Source organism: Solanum pennellii, chromosome 1 (genome assembly GCF_001406875.1).
Source record: "Solanum pennellii chromosome 1, SPENNV200".
Classification (NCBI taxonomy): Eukaryota; Viridiplantae; Streptophyta; class Magnoliopsida; order Solanales; family Solanaceae; genus Solanum; species Solanum pennellii.
In genome coordinates this window covers 8,642,604-8,661,032 of record NC_028637.1, presented here as the reverse complement: position 1 = coordinate 8,661,032, position 18,429 = coordinate 8,642,604, and the positions used below count along the sequence as shown (strand labels likewise).

The 18,429-nt window shown below is 33.3% G+C and overlaps 1 protein-coding gene across 1 annotated transcript; it reads left to right on the top strand.

Moving 5' to 3' along the window:
* The first annotated feature begins 11,590 nt into the window (after positions 1-11,590).
* Positions 11,591-12,503, top strand: LOC107017163 (B3 domain-containing transcription factor VRN1-like). The gene is made up of 3 exons (XM_027912190.1): positions 11,591-11,930; positions 12,149-12,288; positions 12,408-12,503. Exons 1-3 carry the CDS (start codon positions 11,591-11,593, stop codon positions 12,501-12,503), a joined length of 576 nt encoding a protein of 191 aa, XP_027767991.1.
* The last annotated feature ends 5,926 nt before the right edge of the window (positions 12,504-18,429 follow it).

Genomic DNA, 18,429 nt, shown 5'->3' with positions numbered 1-18,429 from the left:
AAAAAAATCACATTTTGCAAATTCTCTGCAGTAGCAACGATTTTGTTTTTTTCGGTGGAGTAAATCGCTGTTGTTCCAGCAATTTTGCCGTTTTTGTTAATATAAAATTTTATATACCATTTTAAAACTTTTATTAATATTTTATACCCTTTAGGCTCCGAACTCACATTTATGTACTATCTTACTTTTTATATACGTGCAACCCAATAATATTTTTATACTTTAGAGGAATGAATTTAAGGATAAGAAAAATCTTTTCTCAGCGAAACTTAAGCGATAATTGATTTTATAGAATATTAATTTAATTTATTCTTTTCACCAAGTTTTACTTAACCATCTCGACGAATAAGAAGAAAACCGAGTCATAGGGCTTTTTGATGCCTGTTAAGAGGTAGTAATGTTTTTAAAATTACTACTTATTTTTTTTAAATTACTGAAAATGCCGTTGCAAATGAAATCAGAATATTCGTCAAAACTAAGGATATATATATATATATATATATATATATATATTATTTTTATGGTTTTATATATTATTTTATTTATTAGCATAAATGTTTATTATTTTACAGGCCGTATCAGAACCTGAAACTTGCACTACTGATTTTCACATACGAAGTAACTTTATCATGTTATAGAGACGGACCCACATTAATATGTGTGGGTGCATATGAATATACATCTATATCTGGCAAAAAAATATGATTAATAGCGCACTCTTAATGAGTGTAGAAATATCCTTGTGCTAGAGGAATCACCCACAATATTAGGGTTTCAATCTAACTAAATCCCTTATTTCTTTTTAAGCTTATTGTGATATTAAAGGGGGGGGGGGTAAATTTAAAATTCACTTAATGAACTACTAGTAATCGATAATCGACTCACATACAAGTTAGTATCAAGATACACAATAATATAAAGTTGAAGTAATAATTGACAAAAAAGGTTTTATCCTCGTTTGGATCACAAGTACGGTGCCTAGTCCAGCCCCTTGGGTTTCAAGGATTTTCTTTAAGAGATTTGAAGAGATATTCGTGTTACAATAATTTGAAACTTTATCATTTTTAATATGCAAATCAGATTTGTACCTTGAAACTGCCTCAACTTGTATACCTACACTCATATTCTTTCTTTTATCTTTTCTTTTCAATTGTATCACTCAGGTGTCTACAAAGCTTTATGAAAGACAAAAGAAAACTGTTTGCTAAGCTCAAGTGAAGTTGCATATTTCACACTACAAATCTGGGTTGGTTTAAGTAGATGATGATTTGTGCTCTTGTAAGGAAAAACCCAAGGGATTTATCTCAAACAAGGATCAATTTAGTGAGTCCTTGATTGAGGCAATGTAGTTTATCTGTATCCATGAAGTAAATCGCTTCTTCTGCGTTCCTTTTGCTTGTTTGATCTTTTCCTTGTATGATCGACATACTTCTTATCTCGTGGCTTGATTCATGGCTCTTTCATTTCTTAATGATTCGGTTGTGATCAATGCCAAGTGTGCGAGTATTCCGCTTCATTTAGACTTTCTTTAAGTGTCGATCAACCATATATTCCTTTCCTTTTTTTGTCCCTTAGATTTGAGGCTTGCCTTTCCAATGCTTTTCTGCATCTTCAAGCAAATATTTTTTTCCTTCTTGAAGTCATTTTCCTTGATGATTTCCTTTTTGAATTTGCGACCTACGAAAATTAAGATCAACGCATTAAGTGTCTATTTTAAAAATCAACTAACTCTAACGAGTTAACAATCTCCCCCTTTTTGATAATTACGATATTGATAACTATTTTAATAGTAATCTTGACAGTCAATTTTACCGAAAAAGTTAATTGTACTTCCCTGAGGTTTCATGTCTTTGTTCATCAATGCATGCAACTCTCCCAATCTTATCTCCCCCTATCTCACGGAGGAGTAAGAAAGATAGATTTGTTTTCTCCCCCTTTGTCATAATATAAAAGAATAGAGAAAAGCATACTAGATTAATGCAAAGACAACAGATACCATAGTAGTCTAAGAGTCAGAGAGACAAAAAATAGTAGTCCAAGAGATAGAGAGGTACATGCCCCTATTTAAAGTTAGTGCAAAAAGTAAAGTTCATTGAGTAGAGTTAATGACCACCCCAAAAGTACTTGAAGGAGTTAATCACTTTCTCACAGAAGGTGTTGTAAGAACGTTTCACATTTCATGAAAGAATGGAGTTTGAGTTTTGAACTGTAACAGCAAGCTCATTGTTGTAGGAGTTGACTCCACTTATGAGAGAGTCAATTTGTTTAATTAAGAGATTTACTGTTGAGATACCTTCATGCTCGATAGTTGTATCATCACTTAGGCTCAAGTGATGGTTGTCGTCTATAGAATCTCCCACAAAAAATTATATTTCTTTAATATTTAAGTAAAGTTGAGTTTATTATTGTTTTATCTTTAATATGTATATATATATATACATATATATATATATATACATATATATACACACACACACACACACAGACACACACACATATATATATATATATGTTCTTATTGTTTTATATTGAATTATTTTCTTACGAGTCAAGCAGAGCCAAGATAAGTTCATGCTGGATCCATTTCAAAGTTTGCATACTTGTTCATTCAATGTACTGATGCCAGTTGGTTTGCATCTTCTTATGATGCAGACACATGTAACCAGGATCTGCATGTAATGATTCATTGATCCAGTTTAAGTTCCAGAGTTAGAATTGAGCCTCATTGAATTTTGGAGGACATCATTTTAATTTGTTTTCTAGCTTTGTACATTAGGATGTTGTGGGGCTTTTCCCAACATCCATCTTAGTCAATTTAGTTGCTTCATATACACTTAGTAGTTTTGTTTTGAAGTCTCATTTACTTTGTACTTTCATATGTTCAAGTGTTGAGACTTAAGTGCCATTTTGGCAAGACTACCATATTAAGTACTGCTTTTAACCATGCTCTATTTCTTGATTGAGTTCAGTTGAGTCTTCCGATGAGTTAAGTAAGTCAGGCAAACAGTTTGCTCGAGGCCAACAATGCTCATCGAGTGCAACTCCCACCTAAGGTATAGGCCTGGGGCGTGACAGGTCAGTTATAAATTCTATTTTCTGATTATATGACTTATATTTATAAGAAATCATCATTTTTTTTATATAAGAGATCTAGAAAATACCAAGAGATATTGTTCAGTATTATCGATACGATATTCCTACATTTTAGCCACTTTTATGTAAGGGCAAATCTAGAAGGGGCAAAGGTAAATTCATTTGATCCATTTTTTTGGCAGATTATGAAATTTTGGAGGTTTTGTAGTAGTATGAATTATTTAGCTATATTCATAAAATATTTATATCAGTATTGGTATAGTGTACTAAAATATTTTAAAATAACAAATAAAATAATCAAACTTAGTGAAAATTGTGTTAAGTTGGGTTTGACTCATTATCTCCCTATTTTTGCTCAATTCATATTAATCCAATCAAATTCAGTTTGAATTGGATCTTGAACCGTTTGTTATCTTGAGAAAATACTATTGACTAAAATTGATATAATTCATTCAATTACCGTCCTCAACAATCCTGAGATTAAATTAGAAGAAAAATCAATGAAACAAATATACATATACATGAAAAACTAATAAAAAAAAAACTACAAAAAAATATAACCTCTTTTGGATGAGTCTTGACTTATCTGAGCAAATGAAGATTAGCCTCGAAATGCCTAATGTTATAACCAGATTGTAAATAGTTGTGTGTATTTACTATTTTTATATGAAATTAAAAGATAAGCTATAAATAGTAATTATTTTAAGCATTTACTACTAATATTATTAATATGATAATTACATATCATAAATTAGTTGAACCATATAATTTTTTTTAATTTAATAATTAAATCGATTTCATCATTTCATTAGATTATATGTTGTGCAACAAAAACAATAACATTTTCAGTGGAATCCGATAAATTGGTCCTTTTATGTGTATTAGGGTTAATACTTCCACTCGATTCAATTACGAAAGTTAATGTAGCCTAAGATAGGGCAAAGGGAGATTGATTATGTTTTCTACCTCAGATAAGCTCGTTCAAAATCCTTNCACATACAAGTTAGTATCAAGATACACAATAATATAAAGTTGAAGTAATAATTGACAAAAAAGGTTTTATCCTCGTTTGGATCACAAGTACGGTGCCTAGTCCAGCCCCTTGGGTTTCAAGGATTTTCTTTAAGAGATTTGAAGAGATATTCGTGTTACAATAATTTGAAACTTTATCATTTTTAATATGCAAATCAGATTTCTACCTTGAAACTGCCTCAACTTGTATACCTACACTCATATTCTTTCTTTTATCTTTTCTTTTCAATTGTATCACTCAGGTGTCTACAAAGCTTTATGAAAGACAAAAGAAAACTGTTTGCTAAGCTCAAGTGAAGTTGCGTATTTCACACTACAAATCTGGGTTGGTTTAAGTAGATGATGATTTGTGCTCTTGTAAGGAAAAACCCAAGGGATTTATCTCAAACAAGGATCAATTTAGTGAGTCCTTGATTGAGGCAATGTAGTTTATCTGTATCCATGAAGTAAATCGCTTCTTCTGCGTTCCTTTTGCTTGTTTGATCTTTTCCTTGTATGATCGACATACTTCTTATCTCGTGGCTTGATTCATGGCTCTTTCATTTCTTAATGATTCGGTTGTGATCAATGCCAAGTGTGCGAGTATTCCGCTTCATTTAGACTTTCTTTAAGTGTTGATCAACCATATATTCCTTTCCTTTTTTTGTCCCTTAGATTTGAGGCTTGCCTTTCCAATGCTTTTCTGCATCTTCAAGCAAATATTTTTTTCCTTCTTGAAGTCATTTGCCTTGATGATTTCCTTTTTGAATTTGCGACCTACGAAAATTAAGATCAACGCATTAAGTGTCTATTTTAAAAATCAACTAACTCTAACGAGTTAACAATCTCCCCCTTTTTGATAATTACGATATTGATAACTATTTTAATAGTAATCTTGACAGTCAATTTTACCGAAAAAGTTAATTGTACTTCCCTGAGGTTTCATGTCTTTGTTCATCAATGCATGCAACTCTCCCAATCTTATCTCCCCCTATCTCACGGAGGAGTAAGAAAGATAGATTTGTTTTCTCCCCCTTTGTCATAATATAAAAGAATAGAGAAAAGCATACTAGATTAATGCAAAGACAACAGATACCATAGTAGTCTAAGAGTCAGAGAGACAAAAAATAGTAGTCCAAGAGATAGAGAGGTACATGCCCCTATTTAAAGTTAGTGCAAAAAGTAAAGTTCATTGAATAGAGTTAATGACCACCCCAAAAGTACTTGAAGGATTTAATCACTTTCTCACAGAAGTTGTTGTAAGAACGTTTCACATTTCACGCAAGAATGGAGTTTGAGTTTTGAACTGTAACAGCAAGCTCATTGTTGGAGGAGTTGACTCCACTTTTGAGAGTCAATTTGTTTAATTAAGAGATCTACTGTTGAGATACCTTCATGCTCGATAGTTGTCATGGCAATGTGCAACTTACCGATATAAGTGATAGAGTCTTTCTATAAGCGAAATACCTTTTCCACAACATTATGAAGTGTCTCCAAGTTTCGTTCTACAGCTCAGATTCTAGTTTTGACCTCCTCATTGTCCTAAAATAAAAGTGCGGCAGAATCCACCGAGATTTTTGAGGGTTTGGTAGAATCCACCGGAGCTTTGACTTAGTCCTTTTTTACCCACTTTTCACTAACTTTCAGATAACCCATACTAAAAAAAGTATGAAAGTCATAAGTTGCATTTATAAGAGAGGGGTTAAAGAAAGAAAGATCCACAAGATGGTCCACAATAATCCTCGAGATGATCAAGCCATAGGGCAGACTTGCTGGACATTCATGGTTCAAAAATATCCCAAATATACGCCTTGAACCATTATGTCCAGTTTATGAGGTATTTTTTAGCAGGAAGTAGAGAAAAAATACATCACGAGTAGAGATATTACTCAAGGATCCCTTCCTTTGAATAAGAGTTGTGGCCACGATATGTGCGATAATACTATTCTCAAAACATAGAGATAAGGGACCACAGTAAGATATGTCATAGTCAGGTTCAGCCACGACTCGCTTTGCATCTTCCAGAGAAAGTTCAAAGTCATTAGGCCATGTTCTGATCATGTACGGAATTACCCCAAAGAACTTAGTACCACACACAACTTCGAATAGCTTTTCATTGATGATAAAGTGTTTACCCAACACCAACGATTCTAACTCACCACTTTTAGGTGAGATGGAGAGATTCACATAAATTAGGAGAATCGCTTTGTCAAGAAGCTCAAGACCAGACCAAGTAAAAAAGAGAGACATTTTCTTAACTTTGAGATAGAATCTTACCGGGAAGTGATAGTCTTTTAATTGATTGAGATCTAAAGCACGATCATGCATGTCTGCATGGGAGAGAGATCCCGTAACATAGAGACGAGGCTTCTTTGATGCTTTCTGCTTATTAGTAGAAGCTCGCTTTTTTGAGGACTCGAAGAGACAGAGGATTTCTCTGAGGTCATGGTGCTAGTTTTTGTCATGGTTAGATGTAGAGTAGAAAAGATAGAAGGAAAGAATAAATAAAAAGAAAAAGCATGAGAGAAAAGGAAGGGGATAAGAAGAGAAAGGGAAGGGGATTTGACACGATGAAGGGAAAGCAGAAGAGGTGGCAACAAGTCATAAATACTGGAAAAAAATTGATAAAACACATTAATTGCATAAGGAAATAAAAGAAATAAACAATAAGGTAGAACGGATTAGTCAACACATTTAAGGCCAAGGCAATATTTGAGAGAGAAAAATCTTTCCTCAAGAAGAGGTTTAGTAAAAATATAAGCTAATTGATATTTAGAGTGTACAAATTCGAGAGAAAAATCACCATTTTCAACATGATCACAAATAAATTGATGGTTTATGTGGATATGCTTAGCCATAAATGATGCACAATATATTTTGAAAGACGGTATGACAGATAATCGGTACAGTCTCGTAGGAAAGATGACAATCAAGTAATTAATGCATCATCCTAAATATTTGAGTACCACAACTTCCAACCGCTAAGTATTAGGATTTCATAGTAGATAAGGCAACCGAACCTTGTTTCTTGCTATGCCACGAGACCACAGAGTGTCCCAAGATTTGATATGTTCAACTAGTGCTTTTTCAGTCATTTTTGTCACCTGCAAAGTAAGCATCTGAATAACCAATTAAATCAAAATGAGTAGAATAAGGATACCATAGTCCTGGCTCCGTGGTTCAAATGAGGTAGCGAATGATTCGTTTTACTGCTGTGCGATGTGATTCCTTCGGAGCAGCTTGAAATCATGCACACTTGCATACACTATACATTATATTTAGTCGACTGACTGTAATATATAGTAATGAGCCAACTATATCTGTACACATCTTTTTATCCACATCATTTCCAGATACATCAATTTCATGACACGTGGACTAAATCATTGAGCTACCAAAGTCTTTGCCCTTTTTGAGTCCGAACTTCTTAATTAATTTCTTGTGTAGTTTGCTTGACTAATGAGTGTTCCGTTAGTTCAATGGTTACTTTGAAGTCAGAGAATGAATGTGAGTTCTCCCATAAGACTTATTTCGAATTCTCCAATCATTAGATTTGCAAAATTCTCGTACAAAGAAGGTTACAACTTTTAAAAGTAATAACATCAACATATATTTTAACTATTAAAATGTATAAAACAGATCTTTAAATGAAGAGGGTTATGTTAAATTCCCTCCTTTAGAAATTATTTTTCAGTAAGAACGAACTCAATCTTTCAAACCAAGCTTTTGGAAGTTGTTTATATCTGCAAAGAGCCTTGGATGTTTGTAAACAAAATCAGGACAAGAAGGATCTTCAAAACCGGGGGTTGTTTCATGAAAACTTCTTATTTTATAAAATTGTTTTAAAACACACTTTTAACATCCACTTGAAGTAGTATAAAATGCTTGAATGAGGCATACGAGTGTAAAATTAGAATAGATTATAACCTTGACACAAATGCAAATATTTTCTCGTAGTCAATACCTTCTTGTTGTGAGTAGCCTTGAGAGACCTTATCTACGGAGCAGGTTGGTCACCATGGTCAACAAGGCCCATTTTCAAGGTCCACCATCTTTTCTGGTGATCAAGAATTCTGAGATGTTCAAGATTATTCTACTGTGATGTGGCTAGCTCAATCTCTTTTGTGTTCTTAAATACAATAATTGCTACCTTAGCGGGTCTAACAACATTAATATATATTGTGGTTTTTACGATTTTTGTAAGACTGCTCATTGATTTTAGTTCTTCATTACATTTTTAAAAATCATCCAGCCCATATGAACAATGAGTCGACAATACCTAAGAGATTTTCCTGGTCTATTCACATTTTGAAGAAAAATCTCACAAGAATCTTAAAGTTAGATTACAATTATGTGAATCTTGAAATTTTGTTACAACCAAATCATGTTTTCTCTGCTACCAATCAAAGTTTAGTGGTGGCTATTTGTTGGTGGAATATGACTGTGTTATATTATGCCAACTTTCATTTTTGACATCTAAATTTTTTCTTCTACTATTTGGTTCCTACATCATGTCCTACCTCCCGTGAGGTATGGTCATATACTAAATATTATTTTTTTCTTAATCTTCTTATGAATAACTTTTCTTGTATATCTTATTTTTCCTATTTGAGAGGTCCCAAATAAAAAAAAAGACAATAGAAAGGTGTAGAAGAATAATGTTTTTTTAAAAAATAATGTGAGGAATTGTAGTTCCAATTTAGTACTATATAATTGTCATAGATGTCAAGTTTGTAACAAAGAATTTATATCAGACAGAGTTCTTGAAGGGCGTAAGATATCACATAATGGTATAAGCAACATATATGGGTTTTTATGAATCATTCTTCATCAGAATCAATATAAGAGACTAACATGACTATGATGAAACTGGGTATTCCTACTCAAGTGGATGATGACAAGATTGGTCAAATTTAGTATTTTGCAGTTCATCATAATAAGAACTTAGATGAGATTGTCCCTAAAGGATAAAGGACTCATGAATCAGAGGTAAGCTTTTGTTTAATTTTCTGCTTTCATCTTATAGATATGAATCCACGGTAGTTTATTGTAATACATAACATTCTTTATTCTTCCTTCAGATCCTACTACTAAGAAGGATGTTCATTTCTTAAGAAATAGTTTATAATGCTACAACATCAGGTATATTAAATAAAATCATTTGAAAAGAAAAAGGGGCATAAGATAACCATAACCAAGTGTCGTAGGGACATCAAGTGGTTGATATTAAAACCCAAATAAGTTTTCCTTTTGGTAACTTTTAACATTAGATAGCTTGGTTGTAATAAAATCACCTCAAGAACATTTTGTTAATATATCAATTTATTTATTCTCATCAATCAAAAAAGAAAGAGGACAAGATTTCACCTCAGTTTCTTAAATTCATGCCACAAGATTTGACTTTTGTTTTTCAAGTCATATCTATAACTAAAACTTTTATGAGGTTATTTGCAGTAGGTTAAAAGGAAGAAGTCAATGGTAATGTTTCTACTAATAGCATAATAAGTACTCCACCTATCGAATTCAAGAACAATTTCTTGTTTCCTTCTTCATTCTTTTTATTTGTAAGAGCATATTGGATTTCATCCCTTCAGTTAAGTCTTAGCAAAAAGTAAACATTTTTTCTTAGATGTGCTAAGGTGACAAATTGAAATAACCTACTTCTAGGCATGCAACTAGAAGAGAGATGTACAGTGAATACTGAAAATAAAAAGAGAAATTGCAAGAGCAATATACTATTGTTGTTGTCATTGGCAGCAAAATATAGGTTTATATTTTAAGAAAATGTCGACACTTGCTACTTTACAACTTTATAGATGAATGAGAAACAACAAATAATCTAACGTGAATGAAGTTAGTCAGTAAACTCAAAGCTCCGTTTTTATTATTTCTTTTGATAAATGTCTATTACGAGTACAAAATCATAACCAATAGGAATAAGAGAAATTCAGTATGTTGTTGCCTGCTCATTTTTTGGTGAAAAAGAAGGGTTGAATGACTATTTTCATTAATTAAGGGTTTATTTTTTTAGGGAAAATGCACAAGTACCCCTAAACCTATGCTAGAAATCCCAAAGACACACTTATACTATACTAAGGTCCTATTACGCCCCTGAACTTATTATATAAGTAATTTTCTATCCCTTTTCGGCCTATGTGGCACTAGCTTCAAAAAAGTCAACAATCGTTGTGCCCAGAAGACAGTGCCACGTACCCCAAAAAGGGTAGAAAATTATTAATAAAATAAGTTCAGGGGGGTAATAGGATCTAGTATAGTATAAGTGTGTGTCCGATATTTAGGTCATAGGTTGAGGGGATACTTGTACAATATCCCATTTTTTAAGTAAAGTATTTTTTGTGTAAGACATTGTTAATTTGCCCAATATAAAATGTTGGGCCCATGCTTGCACGGGTCGTGCCCATGTAGTATATTTATACGTATATAATTATCTTGAGTTGGGAGTCTATCAAAAACAATATCTCTATTTTATTATTTTAAGGTAGGTGGAATTAGAGATAATTTTACAACAATAACGACGCTCCATGTAGGAATTAAATTGCCAATAAGAGTTTGGTCCTATGTATCTAAAGTATGGAGGCGCGTTGAAACTTTTAATTCGAATTGAGGACGGGGTTTGAGAGTTAGCTTTTTTGTTGTTATAGTATAACAATGTCGAGTAGAAAAAGTAAACAGTGAATCTAACTGGGTATTAGTATAAAGCCCATTTGAAGGTCCAACAGGGCCATATTAAACTTGGACTATATTTCCATTAAGTCCCTACTAAAAAAGAAGAATTCAAATCACTGAACAACGAAAGCTCGAGATATCGATCGAAAATGGCGCCAAGTTCTGAATTTGGATGATGCTCTGATAAATATGAAATCCTTAAGGTACAATTACATATGCATAATAAAAATTCTTAAAATTTATTTCAATAATCTAAAAAAGATTATTAGTGAATCGTGTCAAGCACGACAAATCTTACTAGTTAAAGAGTGTAAATAAGTGGTAATTGATAAGTTAAGAAGAATTAGTCTTTAATAGAATTCAAAAAGAAAGAAAAATAAAAAAGGGAAGTTTATTCAAAGAAAAAGAAATAACTAGTACTCATCACAGGAATCATGTGAATTAGATATACAATGCAATCTTCGTGAGAGAAGCATTGCATTGTCCTCGTGAATCAAAGTCCTATATATAGTAAAGAAGTTCTTCATCAATTTCCCATCCTACCTCAATCATGGTAAACTCTTCTTCCAACAACCCTAAGTTCATCCAAATCATTAGTTCCTCTGATGAATTATGTCGTCTCGTAAGTTCATCTTTGTTTTTCTAACAATTTCCTATTTTATTTTAGTGAATTTGTAATTTTAGTCCCTGTGAATTATTGATTTTGTAGTAGAACTAATTATGTTGTATGAAACTAAATTCAAATTTCTTTTGCACACAGACGATTCCTGTAGTATTTGCTAAAAGACATTGCAAAAACATGTTAAACCCCGTGTTTCTTGAGGCTCCCCATGGAAAAGCTTGGGAGGTTGAAGTGGAAATGTCTCAAGGCCAAATTTGGCTAGCCAAAGGATGGAATGATTTCTGTGCCTATTACTCAATAAGCGTTAGGAGCATATTAATGTTCACATACATTCCGTGTTCTCACTTTCATGTCGCTATATACGATCAAAGTAGATCAGAAATTGAATATCCAATACATCAAGATATTGAAGCTGATGAAGAAGAGGAAGTTATTCCAGTCCTCCAAGATAATGCTAGTGTAATCGAGGAAGATATTCCAGTTTACATTCAAGCTAATGCTAATGTAATTGAGCAAGGTAAGTAAACATCATAAATGATTTATTAACTATTAAGGTGAATACATTAAGTAGTCATATATATATTGCATTTTGATATCTATTTCAAGAAATGTGCATGTAATGACATTAATTTATATTGCCAAAAGACATTTTATACTTGTGGTCTTAATTATTCCATACGATTTCATTGGGACTTATATCATACTAGTTGTCAAACTTATATCAAGTTGTTGCAGATAAGGAAGTTGGAGAAGCTAATAGAAGAAGTGAACAAGTTAATCCAAAGATTTATAGAAATCGACACAACTTGGTGAACTTAAATGGTGACAATCCGTATTTTGAAATGGTTATAAAAAAGGCACATGCTACTTATATGGTAACATTTAATAGTTTTTACTTTGTGTCTTTAGATTTTTTAGTTTTTCATTCCATTTCTTACTTACTATTTTTCTGAAAATCTAACGATCATGTTTGTTTGATGAATATTTTTGTTAGACTATCCCGTTGAGATTCGCCCAAAGTACAGATATAATCAACATGGAGAATATGAGGCTGGTTATGAAGAAGGAGCAGAATGGAGAGTCGATATAGGATATAATAGGAGTAAGGTTATCAGAAAAAGGGGATGAACTGCATTCCAAAAAGATAACAAGATAGCTAATGGTGAAACTTGTCGCTTCAAGTTAATTCGGGGCCCTATTGCAAATGTTTTGCAGGTTCAGAAGATCCCAACACCCCTTTGATTGCAATAAATTAGCTACAATTTCTTTGGATTTCATGTTGGATAGTTTAGTTTGTTTTAGGAAGATGCCAGGGAAATGTTATATATGTTTTATTTACGGAAAAAAAGACAGACAAACATTCACTTAATTTGCTAGGATATGTAATTTCAGATAGGTTTCTGCATAAATTGTCTTGTTATAACAAGTATGTGTACTCATCAAGTGCTCAAGTTAGCATTTTATTTTGTAAACATTATGTAATGTTACTCTTTTTGGGTTTTTCCTTATATATGTTAAAAACTTTTTTTAATCATTAATTATTTTTAGGAAATGAATTACTATTTTTTTAGCTTTGTGAATGGTTTTTTTTAGGAAATCTACCACTAGTCAGAGCGCCTAGCGGCTATTGATAATAAAAAGATATTAATAGTGAAACGTACAAGCAAGGGGGGATGGGTTTTACCTTACTATTTCTAATGACATAACAAGTCTCTACTAATTAAGAGGCATGGAGAAAATAAGAACCAGAGGAAACTAGGTATTCTACGATCATCACCGACTTTATAATCCTCACTACGATGATATTAAAAAGTAGAATGCTAAAATAATGCATATAAAATCCAGAAATATAGACGAGTAATCCAACTCAAACTTGATTTGATATAAGTATGAACTAAAAAAGATAGTTTCTCCATCTGAAGTAATCTGAAGTATATTCTTCTTCTAATATGTCTAACAATAATTGATAATTCATTATTTCTCTTTAGATTTGTTGGATATTGATAAAGTCTTTGACATTGTCATATGGTTTTGCTTTGCTAGTATCATCATTAGGTGCCTTGGAAAAAATTCCTCACTCACCTTACAATCCCAACTATTTTGTCTTCCATATGTCTTCTTTATGCATTTTGGTGTTTCCACTTCTTTGTTGTGGAGGTGAATGATCCCCATCAATAGTCACCTTATCATATCATCTATCCAACATATACTCTTCATCATCCCCATCAAATATTTCACTACCCAAGTCAAGAAAGAAATATCTATTATCCAAGTTTACTTTCGTATCACTCAATTTGGATGAAGTATCTAAGACTGCCATATATTCCGTTATCTTACTTGTAGGGATAAATTCAAGTGTTTGAGGGCTTAACTTAACCGACTAAGTGAAGGGGTATGAGTCTCTACCTCAACTAAATTTTCCCACCTTGAAGCACTCGTTTCCCCTTGTTTTTCTGTAGCTTCATTTAAATCGGTTGTAGCCATCTCTTGATTCAAAATAAACATGGCAGGTGTATTTGGGGTTGATTTGTTTTCCATCTATCTGCTCTGTTACAATGGACTACTTTTCATGTGTCACAAGAGCTTGTTGATCAGTATGATCAATATGGTAGCATTCTTTCAACTTCCATTAATGGTCAATCGGCATTTCCAAGTCTAAAGTATTCCAAGATTCAGCAGAAAATTCAGTCCTACCATGTAACCCTTCATATTGTTAAACATTCTCATCCCGCAACACATCAAACGGAGTACATTCAACAATAATATTACATCTATCAACATCAACTTGTATAGAATTATGTTGGTGTAACATGTGATTTTTTAGGATTTAAAGTCAATATGTTTTTTAATGTCAGACCATAATTCGTTGATACTGCGTTTTTTTGCAATAGAGGAGCCTTGTTTTTCTTCAAATTGCTCTAATTTAGTTACCATTACTGCATTAGGCAATGCCAACTGTCCATCGTTCACAAATCTATATGATAACTGCGCGACATATGATCTAACGATCAACTCTCGAGAGTTATTATCTGCATTATTTTGTGCCTCAACATCAATATGTATTGGCGTGGAAGAATCTGTTTAAGAAAATGAGTTTTTGGTCATTTTCAAATGGCCATAATTTCTAGATAAGGAGGAGTTAGATTCAGTTCTTTATACGAATGGTAATCCCTTGAAGAGAAATTTCCAATGCCGTCAAGTTTACAAATTTTTTATATCGTATGAAGGAGATATTCCTATGAGAAGTTGGAAATTTGGATTGGGGAAGGTCCCAATCCGAATTTTATTAAGGGTAAACTGGTCTTTTCACCCAACTATTTTCCAATTTGTTTTAAAGGTTTGTTAGGTGTAAAACTAAGCCTTAAGTCTGTTTTAGATAACTTATTCACGCTTAGGGGTTGATATAAAAGAGAAGAGAAGAAAGAGAAGGGGCAAAGACCAAGAATTCATCAAGAATGGCATGATATTTGAGTGGAATTCGTCAGGGGTGATCCTTTTTAAGGTATGCGAGTTCTTTTTCTGTCGGTTTAGTTCACACACACACACTATCTTGTTCAATTCAACAAATTTTTAGTAGTTTGAATGATGAACATTGAAGTTGTTAGAGAACAATGGTTGAATTTTTGTTGGTTGTGTTGTGTTATGCATTTAGTTGATTTGGTTCATCTTTTTGGGATGTTTTTAGGGTCTAATCTATTAGGTATTGAGGTAATTGTGATCCTCAGCGATTGGGGAAAATCCATGGAAGTATAAATGGTTAAAAGTAGAAAAGTGGAAAATAAAAGATGAAAATCCCTTCTGTCAGGTCCTGGGGCGCCACGCCATCCAGAACCCCTCAGGATTTTCTCTTTCTCTCAGGCTCTAGTATGCCGTGGAAGCCAGGGCACCAAGGATGCCTAGATACCTTGTTCTTTCCCAATGCTTTTGTACTAGTTCTAAACTTATGAACCAAAAACTCCTAGTCAATTCGAACACTCTAAGGTACATCTAATTATCATGAAATCATCCGTAAAATGAAATCATTAACCTTGAATCCCCAATCCAATTCAAGGAAAGTTAAAATCAAAGTCTAAGAAGCTAAGAGTTAAGTCTTAAAGTTCTGAAATAACTAAAAGTTAATTTCTTAAGGTTTACAGGAGTCTTATTTAGACATTTTAACTTCGTATCACTGCTCAAATTTTGAGTTATAGAAAGAGTAAAAGTTGAAGTCTTTTCTTCAAAGAATTATGAGAGAACCAAGTATTTCCTAAATAGTTGATTAAGATAAAATGTTTCAAGTCAACCAAAGAGTAAAGAGTTGAGTTTGTTTCTCAAATTCTCTAAGGGAACTAAGTATTTCCTAGAATGTTTATAAATATTTAAATTTAAGTTAAGAGGAATCTAAGATTTCTCAAAAGATTTTTGAACAAGAAAAGGGAACATTGATTCCAAGAGATATTGTAAAGATAAATATTGAGAAATTATCTCATCCCAAAGAAAGGAAATAATTTTTAAAACATGAGTTAAAATATATTTTGGGAGTATTATTGAGCATCGACGTAGGGGTAAGAGTTCATATTAAATCAAGTCAACATTTAAACCATGTAGATATCATGTGTGTTAAAGGGACATAATTTTTAGATGATCACGTAAGTTAAGCTAGTGGATCCACTAAGTTAATGAATTCTATGGGACGGCAAAGTAAAGGACACTTCTGGTAGTGTGGGTAAGATTTTGTATCACCACTTATGCTCATAGTGGTGGTTTTCGGTAAGAAAATCTCCCACATAACTATATTATTTTCATATACAACTAAATTTGAGTTTGTTATTTCATTTCCTTTAATGAACTAAGTTGTTTTACTTTTTTGCAATGCTTTATATGTATCACATATGTTTTAATTGACTTATATATGCAGTGAGTTGAGTATTTATGAGTTGTGTAGAGCCAATGTAAATTCATTTTATTCTTATCAAGCTTTAGTGTTTGTTACTAATCCAACTCTCATACTCATACATTCAATGTACTTATGCTAGTTTTGCCTGCATCGTCTTAGGATGTTGACGCATGTAACTAGGATCAGCATCCAACTCCTCGTTGATCCAGTTTGAGCACTTAATGTTAGTGGTGATCCTCCTTGTATTCCGGAGGATCCTTGTTATTCCTTTCCAGCCTCTTCATTGTAGAATGTTGTTGGGTTTGTTATGACATTCATCATAGTAGGTTTAGGGGCTTCATAGACTGACAGTCAGTCATGTAATTCATTTAGGTCTTTTTATTTCTATATATCTTATTTTGATATTCAATGCCATTATGGACAAGAAAATTAATTTAGCTTATTTATGAGAATGAGGTTGTTTTATCATTGAGTAAGTATTTTGTTGAGTTAATTAAGATAGATCGAGGGTTCGCTCAAGGCCAACAAAGGTCATTGGGTGCCGGCCATGTCTAGGGTGTATGCTCGGGGCGTCACAAACATTGTATCAGAGCACAGTGTTCAAAAGTCTATGAAGTCCTGTCTATAGAGTCCTAGTCAACTGTGTGAAGCACACCACATCTTTGAGTAGGAGGCTGCAACATTAAGGAATCTCATTACTTCCTTCATCTTCTTTTTTCGTGTATTACAATTTATATCTAAAATGTTTCCCTCTAATTCGTCCTTGCACGTGTTTTAGATCATCATGACTACACAAATATAATCTACAGGTCGTCCAGCCATAAGGAATGTAGAAGAACTGGAGGTACCTAATGCACGCGAAGTGTAACCTCAAAGGGAAGTTACCAATGCTGAGTTCCACGGGGCAATCCAAATGTTAAGACAAGTGGTAACTAACCAATTAGGCAACAATGAGGAGCTAGACAAGAAAGGTCACACCTTTCAACGAATAGGTAATTTTTGAGGATGAACCCCTCAAGATTTTTCTAGTTCAATCACTACTAAGGATCTGGAGAACTTTGTTAAATAGATTCAGAAGGTGTTTTAAGTGATGCATATTGTAGATACTGAAAGGCTTCAACTATTTACATATCAACTAAAGAATGTGGCTAAGACTTTGTTCGATTAGTTAAATGACGACAGAGATAAGGATGCACCACATCCTATATGGTCTTGTTTCGAAGAGGCTTTATTGGGGCGGTTCTTCCCCTAAGTAATTAAGGAGGCTCTGAAACAGGATTCCTTAAGTGTTCATGAGAATAGTCTGAAATTCACCCAATTGTCTAGCTATGCTTCTAATATTGTTATAGACATGAGGAGCAGACTGAGTTTGCTTTTCCCTTTCTTAGGTCGTGCATCTAGTAATGAGGGAAGAGAGGCAATGCTAATCGTGGACATGGTAATATCCGGATTTATGGTTTATGTGCAAGAAGTTGAAGAGTAAAAGTTGAAGGTTAGAGAAGAGTACAGTAATAAGAAAGCCAAGACTGGGAATGAGTCTAGGCAGTAGAAATGTCACTCAAATCGGCCACAATTTCTGAAACAGAAGAGGCATGCACCATCATCATCTAGTACACAGGCGCCTAAAAACAGAGCTTGACTACAATGGCTATAATGCACAAAACAAATGATCTAGGCCAGAATAGTCTAAAGGAAGTGTGGCACAAGGGGTAGTTGGGCTTGTGCATGTGCTAAGTGTGGTAGAACCCACCTACGTAAATGTCGTGAAGGACAAAGATTTTGCTTCAAGTGTGGTGAAGAGGGTCATTTTATGAGAGATTACCCTAAGAATAAGCAAGGTGGTGGAAGTCTGGCCAATAGAACTCAATTGTTGTCAGTTACTCCAAAAGTCAGAAGTGCACCTAGAGGAGCCACTTCCTGTACTGGTGGAGGGGCAAACTATTTTTATGCAATCACTAGGCGCCAAGAGCAAGGGAACTCTCCTGATGTTCTCATGGGTATGATAAAATTATTTACTCTTGATGCTTATATGCTTTTCTAGACCCAGGATCAGATCAAGTTTTTATTTTGTAACTCCTTATGTTGCAAATCATTTTGATATTCTCACTGCAAAACTTTGTGAACCTTTTTGTATTTTTAC

Bases quoted from the DNA above. Each gene is read 5' to 3' on its own strand.
- LOC107017163 (XM_027912190.1), top strand. From the start codon at position 11,591: ATGTTAAACCCCGTGTTTCTTGAGGCTCCCCATGGAAAAGCTTGGGAG. The intron at 11,931-12,148 runs GTAAGTAAACAT...AAGTTGTTGCAG, and splicing joins TGCTAATGTAATTGAGCAAG to ATAAGGAAGTTGGAGAAGCT. The intron at 12,289-12,407 runs GTAACATTTAAT...TATTTTTGTTAG, and splicing joins AGGCACATGCTACTTATATG to ACTATCCCGTTGAGATTCGC.